Source organism: Tasmannia lanceolata, unplaced genomic scaffold (assembly GCF_043159265.1).
Source record: "Tasmannia lanceolata isolate RefF3 unplaced genomic scaffold, GAP_Taslan_0.1 ptg000006l, whole genome shotgun sequence".
Taxonomy (NCBI): domain Eukaryota; kingdom Viridiplantae; phylum Streptophyta; class Magnoliopsida; order Canellales; family Winteraceae; genus Tasmannia; species Tasmannia lanceolata.
The window spans coordinates 1,358,443-1,373,534 of NW_027518683.1; the positions used below are offsets into that span (position 1 = coordinate 1,358,443).

General features: G+C 40.4%; 3 protein-coding genes and 1 pseudogene across 3 annotated transcripts; 2 read left to right on the forward strand and 2 right to left on the reverse strand.

Annotated features, from left to right (window-relative positions):
• Nucleotides 1-482: 482 nt before the first annotated feature.
• On the forward strand, nt 483-1,546 carry LOC143878189 (Late embryogenesis abundant (LEA) hydroxyproline-rich glycoprotein family). Its single transcript, XM_077380492.1, has one exon. The coding sequence runs from the start codon at nt 593-595 to the stop codon at nt 1,355-1,357; it is 765 nt and encodes a 254-aa protein (XP_077236607.1). The 5' UTR covers nt 483-592; the 3' UTR covers nt 1,358-1,546.
• Nucleotides 1,547-4,975: 3,429 nt separating this feature from the next.
• CPSUFE (chloroplast sulfur E) lies at nt 4,976-6,470 on the reverse strand. The gene has a single exon (XM_077380493.1). The coding sequence runs from the start codon at nt 6,384-6,386 to the stop codon at nt 5,175-5,177; it is 1,212 nt and encodes a 403-aa protein (XP_077236608.1). The 5' UTR covers nt 6,387-6,470; the 3' UTR covers nt 4,976-5,174.
• A 1,479-nt stretch (nt 6,471-7,949) lies between these two features.
• On the forward strand, nt 7,950-8,224 carry LOC143878192 (small ribosomal subunit protein eS27y pseudogene; annotated as a pseudogene).
• A 2,041-nt stretch (nt 8,225-10,265) lies between these two features.
• On the reverse strand, nt 10,266-14,270 carry LOC143879189 (fructose-bisphosphate aldolase, cytoplasmic isozyme 1). The gene is made up of 4 exons (XM_077381415.1): nt 14,110-14,270; nt 12,270-12,560; nt 11,552-11,943; nt 10,266-10,776 (listed from the first exon to the last, which is right to left on the reverse strand). The coding sequence occupies exons 1-4, from the start codon at nt 14,135-14,137 to the stop codon at nt 10,414-10,416; spliced, it is 1,074 nt and encodes a 357-aa protein (XP_077237530.1). The 5' UTR covers nt 14,138-14,270; the 3' UTR covers nt 10,266-10,413.
• Nucleotides 14,271-15,092: the final 822 nt, after the last annotated feature.

A 15,092-nucleotide genomic window follows, 5' to 3' on the forward strand; every position in this document is an offset into this window, starting at 1 on the left:
TGAAAAGCCCATTTGGTTACTTTGCCCATTAGGCTTTTAACACGTGACAACTTTACCAACACTGAAACCAAAGTGACATTGACCAATCCACTACCTGCCTAATCTTAGTACGAAAAGAGCATGCTGAACAAACTTCGGTGCACCCGGAATCATGACACAAATCTCAAAATATCATTGACAAATAGAATCCAACGGCACAGAATCTACTTATGCATATTGGATCTTACAGCAAATAAAAAGAGATATCATATGCATAGTCATAGATAGCTTGCAAGCCCCTTTGAAACCAATCCTCTAGAGACAGCCCCCATTGCTACTTACAATAAAAACAGCACTTCTTTTAGCATTTCTTAACACTAATGCATGTCAAAAGCAAAGCACTTGAACCCCAAATTGCTTCCCATCACTCCCACTTTATTCAAATCCTCACCTCCTTTTGTCAATCTCAAAACAAAGTGCCCCATTCACTCAATCTAAAGCTTCTTTTTCCTTTAGTACCTTTAACCCTTTCAACTTAAAAACCAACTCATCTCTCATCTCCCTTCCTCATTACTTGCATCCAAAGGCTTTTCTTCACAACACTTCTCCTAATATGCTTTCCATCACCCCCCAACCCCAAAAGGAAACTAAGCCCAATACACTTTACCTTCTCCCACCCCCACCAAATCACACTAGGAAAACTATGAATCAAGAAACTCCGGAATCCAGATTGCTCGGCGGAAAAACAAGAAAGGCGCCCAGATCTCTCACCGGAAAAACAAGCAAAGCCGTGTTACTCCGACCGCCTCATCGCACCAATGGCTTTATATGGTGTGGCGCAATCGTATGTTTCATCTTCAGCATAATTCTAATTCTCGCTGGGATTTCCACTCTTATAGTCTTCCTTGTCATCAAACCAAAATACCCATCATTCGAAACCACCAGCGCCAGCCTCAATAGCATCTATATCGATTCACCTGAGTACTTTAACGGCGATCTCACAATCCTTGCCAATTTCTCCAATCCTAACCGTAAAATCGACATCAGATACGAGTATCTAGTTATAGAATTATACTTCCATAACAGGCTTATTGCAACTCAGGCACTTCAGCCTTTCACTCTTAGAAAGGGAGAGGTAAGATTAGAGGCAGTTCACATGGTTTCGAGCCTAGTCTATTTGCCTCTAAACCTTGCCTTAGAACTTCAAAAGCAGGTGCAGAGCAATAGAGTCTGGTATAATATTAGAGGCACTTTTAGAATCAGAGCTATTTTGGGTCTCGGCCATTTTTCATACTGGTTGTATGGGCGTTGCCAAATGGATCTGACCAGTCCGCCGAGCGGAGTTCTAGTTGCCAGAAGTTGCAGAACAAAAAGGTGAAAACTGAGAGTTCGTTTCTTCTTCTTCTTCTTTTGTATTCATGATCTGAAAATTGGAGTGTTTTTTGCTATGTAAGGTTGAACCGGATATGTAATGTACAGTCAAGACAGGAGATTATTTTGGTTGTACTGATCAGAGGTCTTTATAACCTGAAAAATGAATAAATAGCATATGATCATCTGTTATGAACTTCTGATTCTCTTTTTTTTTCTGTGTACTTTTTATAAGTGATCTGATCTGTTATGAACTTATGATTCTCTTTGTTTTTTCTGTGTTCTTTTATAAGAAGTGATCTGATCGATGGTTAGATCTGGACCATCCATCTGGTGGGTCCTATCACAGTGTGGCCATGCCGCAAAACAGAAACCAATCGAGTGATCTGAATGTCTGATAGATGGGCTTTTATTAGAACCAGAACTGATCACCTCTCCACACTCAAATGGGGCTGTTTGGATGTAGGGAAGAATTTTTTGGAATTATTTTTCATGGAAAAATAATTTTCCAAACTCATTTTTCAGGATTAGACTTGGTCAATTTGAGCCGGGTAGATCCTTTCACCTTCTTCATGAAAATTTTCTAAATGATTCATTAGCCGACCCCAATTAGTTTGGGACAAAGGCTTAGTTGAGTCGAGTTTATTTTTCATTGAATTGTTCTTCCAATATCGAAAATTTTCCTTATTTTTGAGGGAAACTGCAAAGCTACTGGACTTTTGATTTATTATTATTATTATTTTGAACGGTACTTTTAATTTTTTTTTTCGGTGGAATATTTTTCCATAATTTTCCCTCTAGATCCAAGGTATTGCCTGCATAATGGCTAGTTTCCCTCCACCTAAGAAAAAAGCAATGTTCGAGATCTCTGTTTCCAGAAACAGACGACTTGAAGGATTGCATGGTTGTAATCAGCCTTACTCAGTCCTTGACGCATTCCTCCTCCCCCACACAATGGCAAGTCCACAAAGGCATTCCTAGTTACGAACTCAGGAAAGGCTGCCACGCTAGCGTGATCCTGGAGCAACACCCTCATATATGAATCTGGTACAATTAAAGTCATCCCCACACACCACAGTTGCTGTCATCTGCCCCTCATACCACCCAACTCATGCCATAGTGCCCTCCTTTCAGCCACATCAAGCGGCCCAGACGCCCTTGTAAACATGAGGCAAGACCCGTTTGATATCACCCCGCATACCAAAGACACAGAAAAAGATCCAAGCATCTCTTCCTCCGCCACCAACTGGGCCCTGTCCCAAGCAACCATTATGCCTAGCTCGCAGAGAGATCTAGAGACCCTTTGACATCTTGGTTTTTAGACCTCAACTACTGACCAGTTCAAACAGATCCTGCATGCCCATCATACAATGACTCCCTAGAAGCTCCACGCTCGGCAAGACAATCAGCGACATTGTTCACGTTTTGGAGCATGCAGGGGAGAAAGAAGAAAAATGATAAGAGATCACATTAATTATTCCAGCAACAGTAAATGGTTCCACAGAGAATTTTTTCGCCCAAGCGACAATGTTTGAAGAGTCACTCTTCCACAAACAGATTACCTTGAGACCATTCAGGAAAAAGATGAAGACTGATGAGGAGAGCATGAGTCACCGCCTCATTGATGTCTTATATACACATAGACCCAGGAAAAAAAAGCAAGAGAATGTCACTCATATAATTCCTAAAAATGCCCCTACTCCCGTCGGACCTCGATTCCCTGCAGCAATGCCATCAAAGTTGATCTCTCTTTCCTTTTCTAAGCCTTCTCCTTTTCCCACCCTCATCAAAGTCAATTCCTTCCATTTTTGGTACAGATCCTGGATAGAGTATCCATAGAATTCTTTCCTCACCACCGCCCTATGAAGCACGGGTACAGGTACGGGGTGTGGGTACGACACGACACGGGTACGTGATTTTCCAAAAAAAACGGGTGCGGGTACGTTCGGGTACGCCGAATATAATAGTATATTTTAATGTTTTATTATATATTTATAAAAATTAAAAAAAAATAATTGGAGAGCAATCAAATAACAATAACATCACCAAAATGAAAAATTCTAATATTACTCTTCATTTCATAAGTGATTAAGTTCCATATTTCATAACATGAGGCATCAATACATCATTCATTTGGAAAAAATTTGTCGCCAGTGTGTTGACCAGTGCCTGACAAGATGAATAATTTTTAGAGGCCAAATTATGAGATTTTTTATACCAGACTTTTAGGATTTAATAATGTTTGGATATGATAGATTTTATGAATTTTTAAAATTTGAAAAATACCCCACCGTTTGGAAGTTAAGAAAGTTAAAATTTTGACCCGACCATTTTTCTGCGAATTTTGTACTAGAACAGGAGAGTTGACTTTTTTTTTCCTTTTAGATTTAAGTCTTGAGACTATTTTTAATAAATCCAAATTGGGGGTATTCCGTTATTTACATGTAAATCTTAAGTAAATGGACAACACACTGGTTTACATGTAAATGCTAAGTACAGGAAAGGAGAGAGACCAAGCAGGAAGGGTTTACAAACCAGATTAGAGAAGCAGGACGTGTCGGGTACGCATGGGTGTGCACCCCCAACGCACCTAGTACAAGAAAAATATTTTTTATTTTTTTAATTATGGGGGTGCGTACCCGGGACGTACCCGAATGTACCCGCACCCCATACGTGTCGGGGTACGGGTACGGGAGGCCCTGGAGAGTACTCGTGCTTCCTAGCCACCGCCCAAGAGAAAAGAAACCCCTTCATTTCCCCAATCACCCTTGTCCATGAAGACACCTTATTGTCAAACGTTTGCTTATTCCTCTTCAATGAATCCAAACAACCACAAAAGGGGCTAGCAGTCAAAGAATATGCCCTTCTCCACAAGATGGTGGCACCACCATCCCACCAACAGCTTCTTGAACGTCGGTGTCAGTGTCCCTTGAATATTGAACATATTGAGAAGGATAACACACCACATTCTCCTAGGGCGCTTGCAACGGAGAAATAGATGGTCAGATGATTCCTTGGCTGTCCAATAGAGATGTTCCTCGGAAATCAAACTAGATAACAAAAGCATAGACTTTCAGTTAGATAGAGGAAACCACATCACACGATGCTCGAAACATGAATTGGTTCTGAACAGGAGGTTCATTATTTGTATAATCAGAAGTATTATCAATGTGGAGGGTACTAACATCATTGTCTCCAACCACATTGGTGTTACACAAATCTTCTACTTTGGGTGCCATCCTACTTCTGAATCTCATTATTTGTAGATGATTTAGGTCATAAAATAGCTTCGCTCAGTACATCTATGAAACATGTATTGAAGATGTTGAATTCTCCATTCATTGGAAATTATCCATTATAGAGCTGTCTTAACGCTACTTGAGTGTTTGCATACAGGTACAGGATACAAGGTTATCAATAACAACAATTTCTGATGCATATTCACTTGTTTATTCCTGCATTTATGTGTTGCATTCAATGATTATAAGGCTATCAATGCGACCCATCCAAACATCATATGTGTCTAAAATGATTTGATTCTCAGGTTGTTACAAAAAAATCAGTAACCCAGCATCAAAATTGAACAAAAATAAGTAAAGAATTCTGTATGTTGGTAAGACAAATAGACAGTAATACCTTCTCATTAATTTTTTTTTACTAATCCGTAAATAATACATTTGAGCATCACAAGAAGATATCAATCTCCATGGTTTTCTATCATATCTAACACTATACAGTACTCTTTGGATAACCTAAAAATTCAACATTTATAAAATCAGAAACATCAAAAAAACAGAAAAGAAGAAGAAACCTCCTTCTATCCATCATCTCGCATCAGCTTCTGATGGAGTCTTTGCCACGATTGAAAGAGCATGCAATCCACTCTGCAATTCCTCTTGTAACAGATCGTAAACAAGACGATGCCGCTTCACTAGACTCTTCCCTTCAAAATCCTTAGACACAACTCTCACATTAAAATGTGTCTCTCCACTGTTATTCCCCTTAACACCCGCGTGCCCCGCATGGAGATGTGATATATCTTCCACTTCCAATTCAACTGGACAAAGCTCCTTCTCCAATGCCTCCTTAATCCTCTGCCCTCTACTCACCAAATCCCCACCATAATTCAACTTAAATTCGCCACCAGAATTTGTATCCAAACCAAACTTAATTTCACCACTGCCTTTCACATCCAAATTCAAATTCTCAATACCATCACCGATTCCCGAAAACCCATTTGGAATTGCATCCGAATTAGACCCTTCAACCCCAGAAACCCTAGTTTTCAAATTCAAATTCAAATTCAGATTGTCAATACCATTGCCAATTTCCAAAAACCCATTTGGAATTGCGTCCGAATTAGAACCTTCAACCCCAGAAACCCTAATATTTTCTAAACCATCAATACCCTCGGCTTCCAAATGCAGCAAAAGAGCCTTTCTCTGCATCAATTTCAACATATTGAGGAACCCATTATTCCTCGACGGGGTAAGGCTCTGCCGGAGTCCAAGCAATTGGACAAAATCCGGTGATACGCGGACAATCTCCGGCGCCGGATAGCCGGAGAGACCCTCGACTAGGAGAGCTGCGAGGCCCTTGGTAAGGACAGAATCGGAATCCGCCTCAAACCTGACGTTGGAATCGGAATCGAGGAAAGCCCTAACCCATACCTGCGAGACACAACCCTCGACCTTGTTTTCGCTTGTTTTGAATTGGGTTTCGAGAGGAGGGAGGTTTTGGCCGTAGTATAAGAGTTGTTCGTATTTGGAACGAGGGTTTTGGACGGTTTGGAAGAGTTTGATGATGTTTTGGAGTTTTGGTGGGAGATTTTCAATGGGTTGAAGAGAGATTGATGACGGAGGAGAGGGAGATGAGAATGAAGGGGGTTGGGGTTGTTTTTGGAGAGATATGGAGGAGAAAGAGGGGTTTTTTGAAGGGTTGAATGAGGGGAATGGGGTTTTGGAGATGGGTTTTGAGGAGTGGAGAGATTGGGGGAATTTGGGGGAAAATAGACGGAAAGATGAGGAAATTGACATGGGTGGGTTTACTGATCGACTGATTTGTAGAAAAAAGGAACTTTATGGAGGATGAGAAGGAACATCTGGTTGTTTTTGTACCAGCTACAAGAAGCCTTGTAGTGGCCTTGGACCCAGACGGTCCGATGGATCCAAAGGATCCGAACCTTAATGGGCCAGAAGTTGGAACTCAATCATGTCTATTTGAATCCATATTATAAAGTCTGATATTATTTTAGATTGTGATCCAGACTTAGCCACAAAATCCGATGGAATCGTCTTATATTCGAAGGAAGTGTTGAAATTAAATCTTTAGGAGGAATGAATGAAACCGACATCATTTCAAATCCTGGATCTTCGAATTGAGTAGGGAAATATCCATCATGTTTTCATTACATAATTTTGAGTCCAATAATCAGTTTGGCCCACAATTGGTTTTCACAATTTAAAAAGAACAGGGCCTTTGGATTTTGAGAACGGATTTAGGTCCGAAATTGATTACCATACTCCAATTTACGCCTTGATCGTTTTAGGCCCTGTTCGTTTCGGGATTGTGACAACCGATGCTGAGGGCCCAACCAACTATTGGCTCAAAATTATGTTTAATTTTGCGCCAATAATAGGTTGGGGCCTTCAACATTGGCTATCACAATGTAAAACGAACAAGGCCTTAGATGGTGACAACCGATTGTTAGCTCCAAATTGATTATTGGACTCAGAATTAATATTAATTTTGAGTCCAATAATAGGTTTGGGTTCACAAATCACAATCCGTCGTCACAACATAAAATGAACAGTGCAAGTGGGTCCACTTTTCCAATGATCCAAACCATTTATTCATTACACCTTAATATAGATATGTATCAAAATTCACTCTCATTGGATAATTCTAAGCCTCTACTATGTTCTAATTTGTTATCTTAAGTACATATTGTTCTCCTTCTTTTTGTCACTGTCCATCTAACAGCCACAAATTTGGTGGATTAGAATCCTTCTATCAAACTTAATGTTGAAACATGACTCATTCACAGGAAGTTATAATAGATAAATGGTTTATTAGGAAAATTGGCCCAACTATGCTTTATTTGCCTGCTCAAATTTTTTCCGTTACGGACTTTTACCCACCAATCATGTAAGAACCCCATAGGGTCTGTTTGGATGTGGAGAGAGAAATGGGAAATAGAAAAATTGGTGTGCCCGACAAGGAAAGTGATAAGGTATAAAAGATTAAAAACACCTTTCTCCAACAGCTTAAGCTTTTTGAGTAACTGGTTGTTTTACATGGTGTCAAAGCAGATGCCTAGGTTCAAACTTCTCGGATAGCAAAATTCCACATGCAGCCAAACCCGCAAGAGGGGCCATATGTTCCACGTGTAGGCCAACCTAAGAAAGAGGGGCCACACGTGAGGGGGAGTCTTAAAGCATAAAGATTAAAAACGCCTTTCTCCAACAGCTTAAGCTTTTGGAGTAACTGGTTGTTTCACATGGTATCAAAGCTCTTAGGGATAACCTCTCACATTTTGCTTTTGTAAAGCTCCCTCATCTGAATAAATTTCTAGGGTTTCCCGATCTCTTTCTTGGCAAAATGGTTCTTCCAAAAGATATCGATCTGCTCAACCCTCCTGCAGAACTTGAGAAGAGGAGGCACAAGCTCAAGCGTCTCGTGCAGACTCCAAGCTCCTTTTTCATGGATGTTAAAAAGTGTCAAGGATGCTTCAACATAACTACTGTTTTTAGCCACTCTCAGACTGTCGTGGTCCGTGGGAACTGCCAAACTGTCTTGTGCCAGCCAACTGGAGGGCGTGCACGGCTCACCGAAGGTTCATTCAGGAGGAAGGGAGATTAAGAGTGTTCTTTTCTGTTTTGGCTGGCCTTATATAGATCTTCTACTGGAATCAGTATGTATTAGTTTCCGAATAGAGACGATGAGTCTTTGAGTTTGTTTATGATGCATAAGTTTTTTTCTTTTTTCTTTTTTCTTTTTTTTTCATTGGGAAGACATGGTTTTGGTCATTTAGTTTGTTCTGCTACATACGATTTCGAGCTTGCTTGAACTAGTACAACTAGTGTTTTATCATCACTTTTTCCATCTATGAGATAGTATTAATGGTGCTTGGCTAAAAAAAAAAAAAAAAAAAGCTTAAGCTTTTGGAGAAGTTGGTATGTTTATACTTTAATACTTCAACAGAAAAGCAAAGATTGGAAATAGCTGGAATGATGACATGAAAAGGGAAGAAAAATCTTCGTCATTGTCATCTTCCCTGTTACGTGATTTTTGTGAAAAAGAGAAAGCAACTTGTTCTCTTTTCATAATCCCATTACTTCCCAGATTTTCAAATAGGTGGAAAAGTTGATTTTTTAAGAGCATTTTAGGGGCGACACAGAAAGGAGAAACCACATCGCCTACTATTCTACAGAATCCATCTATTTCATCTATAGAATCGCATCGCCTAGCTACAATTTCTACAAAACTACATCTGCATAGAAGAAGAAATCAATTTCTCACTTCAGCAAAACCCAGCCCCATCACCATTATCCTATCATTTTGTACACCCAAATCTGCATAGAAGAAATGTTGGTTGCTTCAAGGAGATCAGCAAACGGAGAGGCAGACCACCTAGGCCATTCCAGAGTTAGTAGGCAGGAGTTAGAGATTTTTCGACTTCCTTCCTAGTCGTTTCTGTTCTTTGTTGTTTTTAGCTTGTTCTCTTGCATCTTGGACTGTCTCGTTCAAGGCATGCTTGATTAATAAAATCTCACCAGTTAAAAAACAAGAAAAAAAGATGGAGAAAAATACACTTAGACCCCCTGTGGTTTCTGACACATTCAACTTAACCCCTAATGTTTAAAATGTTACAAGTAGACCCCATGTGGTTTCAATTTGTGTAAGTTAGACCCCCTCATTGTGGGCCCATACGCGATTTCAAACACTACCAAAAACAATGTGGGCCCATAACCGAATCCAAACACTACCAAAAACACAGTGGACCCACATTGTTTGGATGATCCAAAGCGTTCATTTGATGGGTCCTGACATAGATAGGGTATGACTAAAAAATCAGCTCCATCAGATCATCCTTACCCTTCAATAGGTGGATGAACCGTCAACTGAGGGAGCCTACCTTACACAAATTGAAACCAAAAGGAGGTCTACTTGTAACTTTTTAATCATTAGGGGTTAAGTTGAATGTGTCAGAAACCACAGGGGGTCTAAGTGTATTTTTCCCAAAAAAGAAAGGTTGGGCATCTCTTCAATTTGCAGATTACCCTTTCGTCTCTTGGGTTTTGTCGGGCACCTGGTTTAGAGAGAGGGAGAGAGTATTTTCCAACGTATTTTTCATCTAAATCCTCTTGATTTAGTCAGAAAATTCGAGACGCTTTTTTTGAAGCATTTTGAATGTAGTAACAATATGGGTAGTTATGGTTATGTGGGCCCGTATTTTCCTACGCCCTGTTCGTTTTAGATTTTGACAATTAATTTTGACTACAATGCCCTATTTGTTTTTTTGGATTTTGAGAACCAATTGTGAGTCAAAACTGATTATTGTTCTTAAATTTACGTTAAACTTTGAGGCCAATAATCAGTTTTGGACTCATCCGGTTGTCAAAATCTAAAACAAACAGGACTCCAAATTTGATTCCAGTAATCAGTTTTGCAGTCAAAACCAATTCTCAAAATCCAAAACAATCAGGACTTTAGCTGCTCATTAGCAAAGCTACCGATCAGATAGCTAGGATCATCGGATAAGTGTGATTTTTCAAATCTGTCATCTCCTCGATAAGTTAATTGATCCGGTATTTAAGCCTATCCAATGGTGTAATTTTAGAGCCATGTCTCAGTTCAAACTGGGACCCACAATTTTATGGTACGGATCAGCTGAATTGCATATCTGCCGTGTGTAACGTGAGCAAAGTCAAGGCCATTTGTAATATAAAACATGAGCAATTAATACATCAAAGGTAAGTAGCAGCAAGGGAAATAAAGAGGAGAAAAAAACAGCCTACAAGGCACATTTCACGTGCATTATATGCCCATCACTTGTAATATTTAGTACTTGTACCCCTTCACATACAAACTCTCCGTTGCCAATCCGACTGAAATCCCACCGGAATACTTTCCGAGCGTTGCCTCCGAGTTCGCCTTGCACCTTGCAAGGAAACCCTCCTGAGCTGTGGCAACGTTCTCTTTCTTCCCGGCCCACAGCTTGAGGGTACTCTGCTGGAGGGCGCGCCCAAAGGAGAAGGACAAAGTCCATGGCTTCAACACCTGCAACTTATTCATGGCATTGAGATTCAATGTCGCATCTTCCTCGCTCTGCCCGCCGGAAAGGAATACGATGCCCGGCACTGCCGGTGGGACCGTCCGACGCAATGCTGTCACCGTGTACTCTGCGATCACCTCAGGTGTTACCTGTGAGAAATGGGAAATGCAAGTCACATAAGAAGGAAAGCACATATACAGATTTGAGTTTTTATATGGTGTAAGACTATTTTTCCAAAGTACTGGACGGCTAACACCACAGGATGATCCATTGATCCATCCAATTGATGGGCCACAATATAAATAGGTTGTATCCGAAAAATCATTTTCATAGGATGGCCCTAGCCCTCCGCTCTATAGAGGAACTCCATATTATATATAGAAAACTCTATAGACGGGATCATCCTGGAAATGATTTTTGGGGCACAACCTATATATTTACATTGTGGCCAATCAAATGGACGGTTTGGATCATCCTGTTGCGTAAGCTGCACTGTACTTTTCAGAAAATACTGAACTATATTGGCTTACACCTACAAATTTATCTGCGATGTGCACTTGAAGTCGAGTATTTTTCAAAAAGTAGCGACATAGCGCCCACTTTATATACATGTAGGATGATTCAAACCGTTCATTTGTTGGGCTACAACTTAAATATGTTGTACCAAAAAAATCATCTTTATAAGAGCCCTCCACAAGTTGGCGGGCTAGGATCATCTTATGGGGATGATTTACCACGTACTGCCTATTTAAGTGTTGGCCCACCAAAAGAACGGTTTGGATCATCCTAAAATACTAGACCTCAATTGTCCACAACCTATAAAATATAGTAAATTGTGAGATGGATCAGGTAGCTAGGCAAACAAGGAGCTGGGCTCTAATCGGCCCGACCCGGATCCAATTACAGTATCAAAGCCCACTTCACCTTTGGGCTATCAGAGCCCGGTGTGACCATGTTAGGCTTAAGCAGCGTTCCCTCGAGAAGAACATGTTGATCATTTAGTGCCTTATACACAGCGGCCAATACAGTTTCAGTAACAGCAGCACATTTCTTGATGTCATGATTCCCATCAGTCAATACTTCGGGCTCTACGATAGGTACAAGCCCATTTTCCTGGCAGATGATAGCGTAGCGGGCCAGGCCCTGTGCATTTTGCTGGATTGAGAGCTCTGATGGCTCGGTGGGTCCGATTTTAAGGACGGCCCGCCATTTGGCAAAGCGGGCACCGGCTTTGTAGTACTGTTGGCAACGGGCCCCGAGGGAATCCAGGCCTTGGGTGGTCGTTTCTCCGTTTGTTCCCGCAAGGTCAACCGTACCTGGTGAAGTAAAAATGGTTTAAAAAAGAACCCAACTCTAAAAGCCTAAGCTTTTGGAGTAATTGGTTGTTTCACATAGTACCGGACCTATTGCCTCACAGCAGTTCTTGGGCTCAAAACCCAACAACCCTTTAATAACTATCCACAACCTATTGCCTCACAGCAGTTCTTGGGCTCAAAACCCAACAACCCTTTAATAACTATCCACATGTATAGCCAACCAGAAAGAGAGAGGCCGCACGTGAGGGGGATTGTTAGTATAAATGATTAACTAACAAGAACTCTAACATCTTGAGCTTTTGGAATTATTGGTTGTTTCACATTACCCTTGTCGACCTTGATGCCGGGGATGACTCCATTTTCTTGGAGGACCTCTACGAAGGGCTTGTGGTCAGAGGTTTTCTGGTAGAGGGTCTCTTCGAAGAGGATTACTCCAGAGATGTATTGGAGGGCGTTGGGAGAGGTGAAGAGGAGCTCGCGTAGAGCTTGGCGGTTGGACTCAATGTTCTCCACATTGATGCTAGCAAGGCGCTTGCCAATAGTGCCGGTGCTCTCATCAGCGGCCAGAATTCCCTTACCAGGAGTTGCAATGTAATTGGCATTCTTGATCAGCTCGTCTGTCATAAAAGATCAAATGGGGGGCATTCAACTATTTTTCCATGAGAGGGTGAGGGTGTTTTAGTTCTAGAGACTGAAAGGGAAATGTTATTCCAATTCCTTTTGTTTGCCTTTTCCTATAAAAGAAGAAAACGACAAACAAGACGAGAGAAATGCAGATATGCAAAATCGCGGAAGCTGCTGTTGGATCAAATATCAAGGGTGGTACTTCCATCCTACTACCTCGTGTTTGTACGCCCATTCATCATATAATTTCTCAATATTTGACATATGAGATGTGTGTGTGGGGCGTGAAATCTAGTATTTTTTAAAAAGTACAACGAGTCCACTTCATAGGATGATCCAAACCGTTCATTTAATGGGTCACAACGTAAATATGTTGTATGTTGTATCTCGTAAATTGTCTCCATCGGATGTTCCTAACCCTCCGATCTGTAGAGAACTCCACATTATAGAAACATCTATAGATCGGATGGTTAGATCATCCCTACGAAGATGATTATGGCGTACTGCTTACAACGTATGTATGTGGTGGCAGATCAAATGAAACTGTTTGCATCATCCTATGAAGTGGGCCCACAATTCTTTCTGAAAAATACTCGACTTCACACGTGCGCGTAAAATCTGTGAAGATGTCCTAAAATAGCCAATTAATACTCTAAACCATAAGGATTTTTTTTCTTTTGCAATTTTACAAAAATGAGAGATGAAAATTGAAGTAGAAGAAGAATGTTACTAAGAGAAGCCATATTAAAAGTATGAATCATAAGAATATAATCCAGACCCTGTTGATGTTATAGCCTGAAAATCTCGTGATTAGACAATCCTAACAGTTTGATTAAGACAGATTGAGAAATGGTCCACATTCAAGTCCTTCGATTGGAGGATGGTCTGGATTGCTTCAGCTGGAACAACTTCACACCATGGCATGTCCTCCTAGATGTACGGCTCAGATCATGCTATCGTCACATAGAGGCGCGGATCTACTTCTTATAGTTGGTGCAACTCATAGCATATTAATTACCATATCATTCTTCCCAAACAAGAATGTCCTCGCATCGGTAAATGGAGCTAATCACTAGCAATTCACATATTATACTAAACAAATGCTAATAATATTGGCACTGCTGTGTTTTGATAATTGCACTAACTTATCTTGTCTTTTATTTTTAAACAGCTGTCGAAAGTTATTACATTTCCCAAAAGGCTCTCAATTAAAGATGAAAAGACTATCTGATTTTGTGCAATTATTAAACAGACAAGCTGAGTTGGGATTTGCCAAGGACCATTGCAGAAATGACATGCGACAGACCATTTGAGCTAGAGGCCTGCTATCTGATACAAAGCAAGCTTCCCGTGTCGACATATATGCAGTTTGATCCAAAAACTATACGTACGCAGCAAAAATCTCTACGGCGAATTCTGGCCGCTAATTAAAAACGTTGCATGAAATTTTTTTTAAAAAAAAGCAACAAAGAAAAACTAGCAGTCACAAAGCTGTGTGTTTGGATATGAAGAGAAAGGAAGAAGAAGAGTACGTATATATACCTGCATATTTTCCTACGAAAGCAGACATTTCGTGAGAAGAATTTTTCTTGATGAGAATGAGAAGAAAATGGAAAAACAAATAGCCCACGAGAATCCTTTTATCCACACCGATCCTAGGAATATTCCAAATGGATCTAATGCACTGGACATCGACACATGTCACAAGATTAACCCGTGGATGATTATCATCGTCTGTTTGAGAATGAGTGATCCATCTCAGTGCCACGTGGACAGATGACGAGGACTTATCCTTATAGAGGAGAGGAGAACGAGTGATCCCTCTCACGGCTGTCCTTTCGAGAACTAAAACGGTTGGTCCACAAAGGTGTGTCTTGGGAGCTCTCTCATTTTAGTAAATTTAAATTGGGTTTTTCTAACATACGCTATGATGGTGACATGTAATCTCTTAGAGCACCCATGCATGTTAAGAGGTGATCAATCTCGTAAGTCACTGAAGATACATTAGAATCAGCGTCCTACTTCTGGCGTTTATTCAAATATGTAGATGAACAGAATAAGGGGTAGAATTTACGACCCCATATACTTTCCATTGCTATTTTGCCCATTCATTAAAAAAACAAACATGTTTTTGAGTTAGACTAATCTCAGCTATTCACAAAAAAAAAGTGCACCGGATGATTCTCAGCGGCACACTCAGTCGTAACGGAGGTGAAATGGCCTTCTCATTCTAATTCTTAAAGAATCAGAATAAGGACGCGGATTCCGATTCCCAATTCTGGCAATCCAAACACAGTTTGAGAGTATGATCCATTGCTGCTGGTCTTACCTTGGTTGGGCAATCCTAAGCCCTTCGTCAGGCCATATGATCTAATGATTGTGTTCATCAGGCCAATCGATTCTTATGTAAACCAAAGTTCGTTACAAAAAATTTGAGGGTATTTCATAAAAAAATATATAATAAAATTGGATTTATATATGATTGCCCCACAGGTTACTGTTAGTTGTCTGGATCCAATCAAAAA

Excerpts from the sequence above, each read along its gene's own strand:
- LOC143878189 (XM_077380492.1), top strand. The coding sequence starts at position 593 with ATGCTTTCCATCACCCCCCAACCCCAAAAGGAAACTAAGCCCAATACA.
- CPSUFE (XM_077380493.1), bottom strand. The coding sequence starts at position 6,386 with ATGTCAATTTCCTCATCTTTCCGTCTATTTTCCCCCAAATTCCCCCAA.
- LOC143879189 (XM_077381415.1), bottom strand. The coding sequence starts at position 14,137 with ATGTCTGCTTTCGTAGGAAAATATGCAG. Across the intron at positions 12,561-14,109 it reads TTTCGTAGGAAAATATGCAG|ACGAGCTGATCAAGAATGCC; the intron begins GTATATATACGT and ends CTTTTATGACAG. Across the intron at positions 10,777-11,551 it reads CGGGCTCTGATAGCCCAAAG|GTAACACCTGAGGTGATCGC; the intron begins GTGAAGTGGGCT and ends CATTTCTCACAG.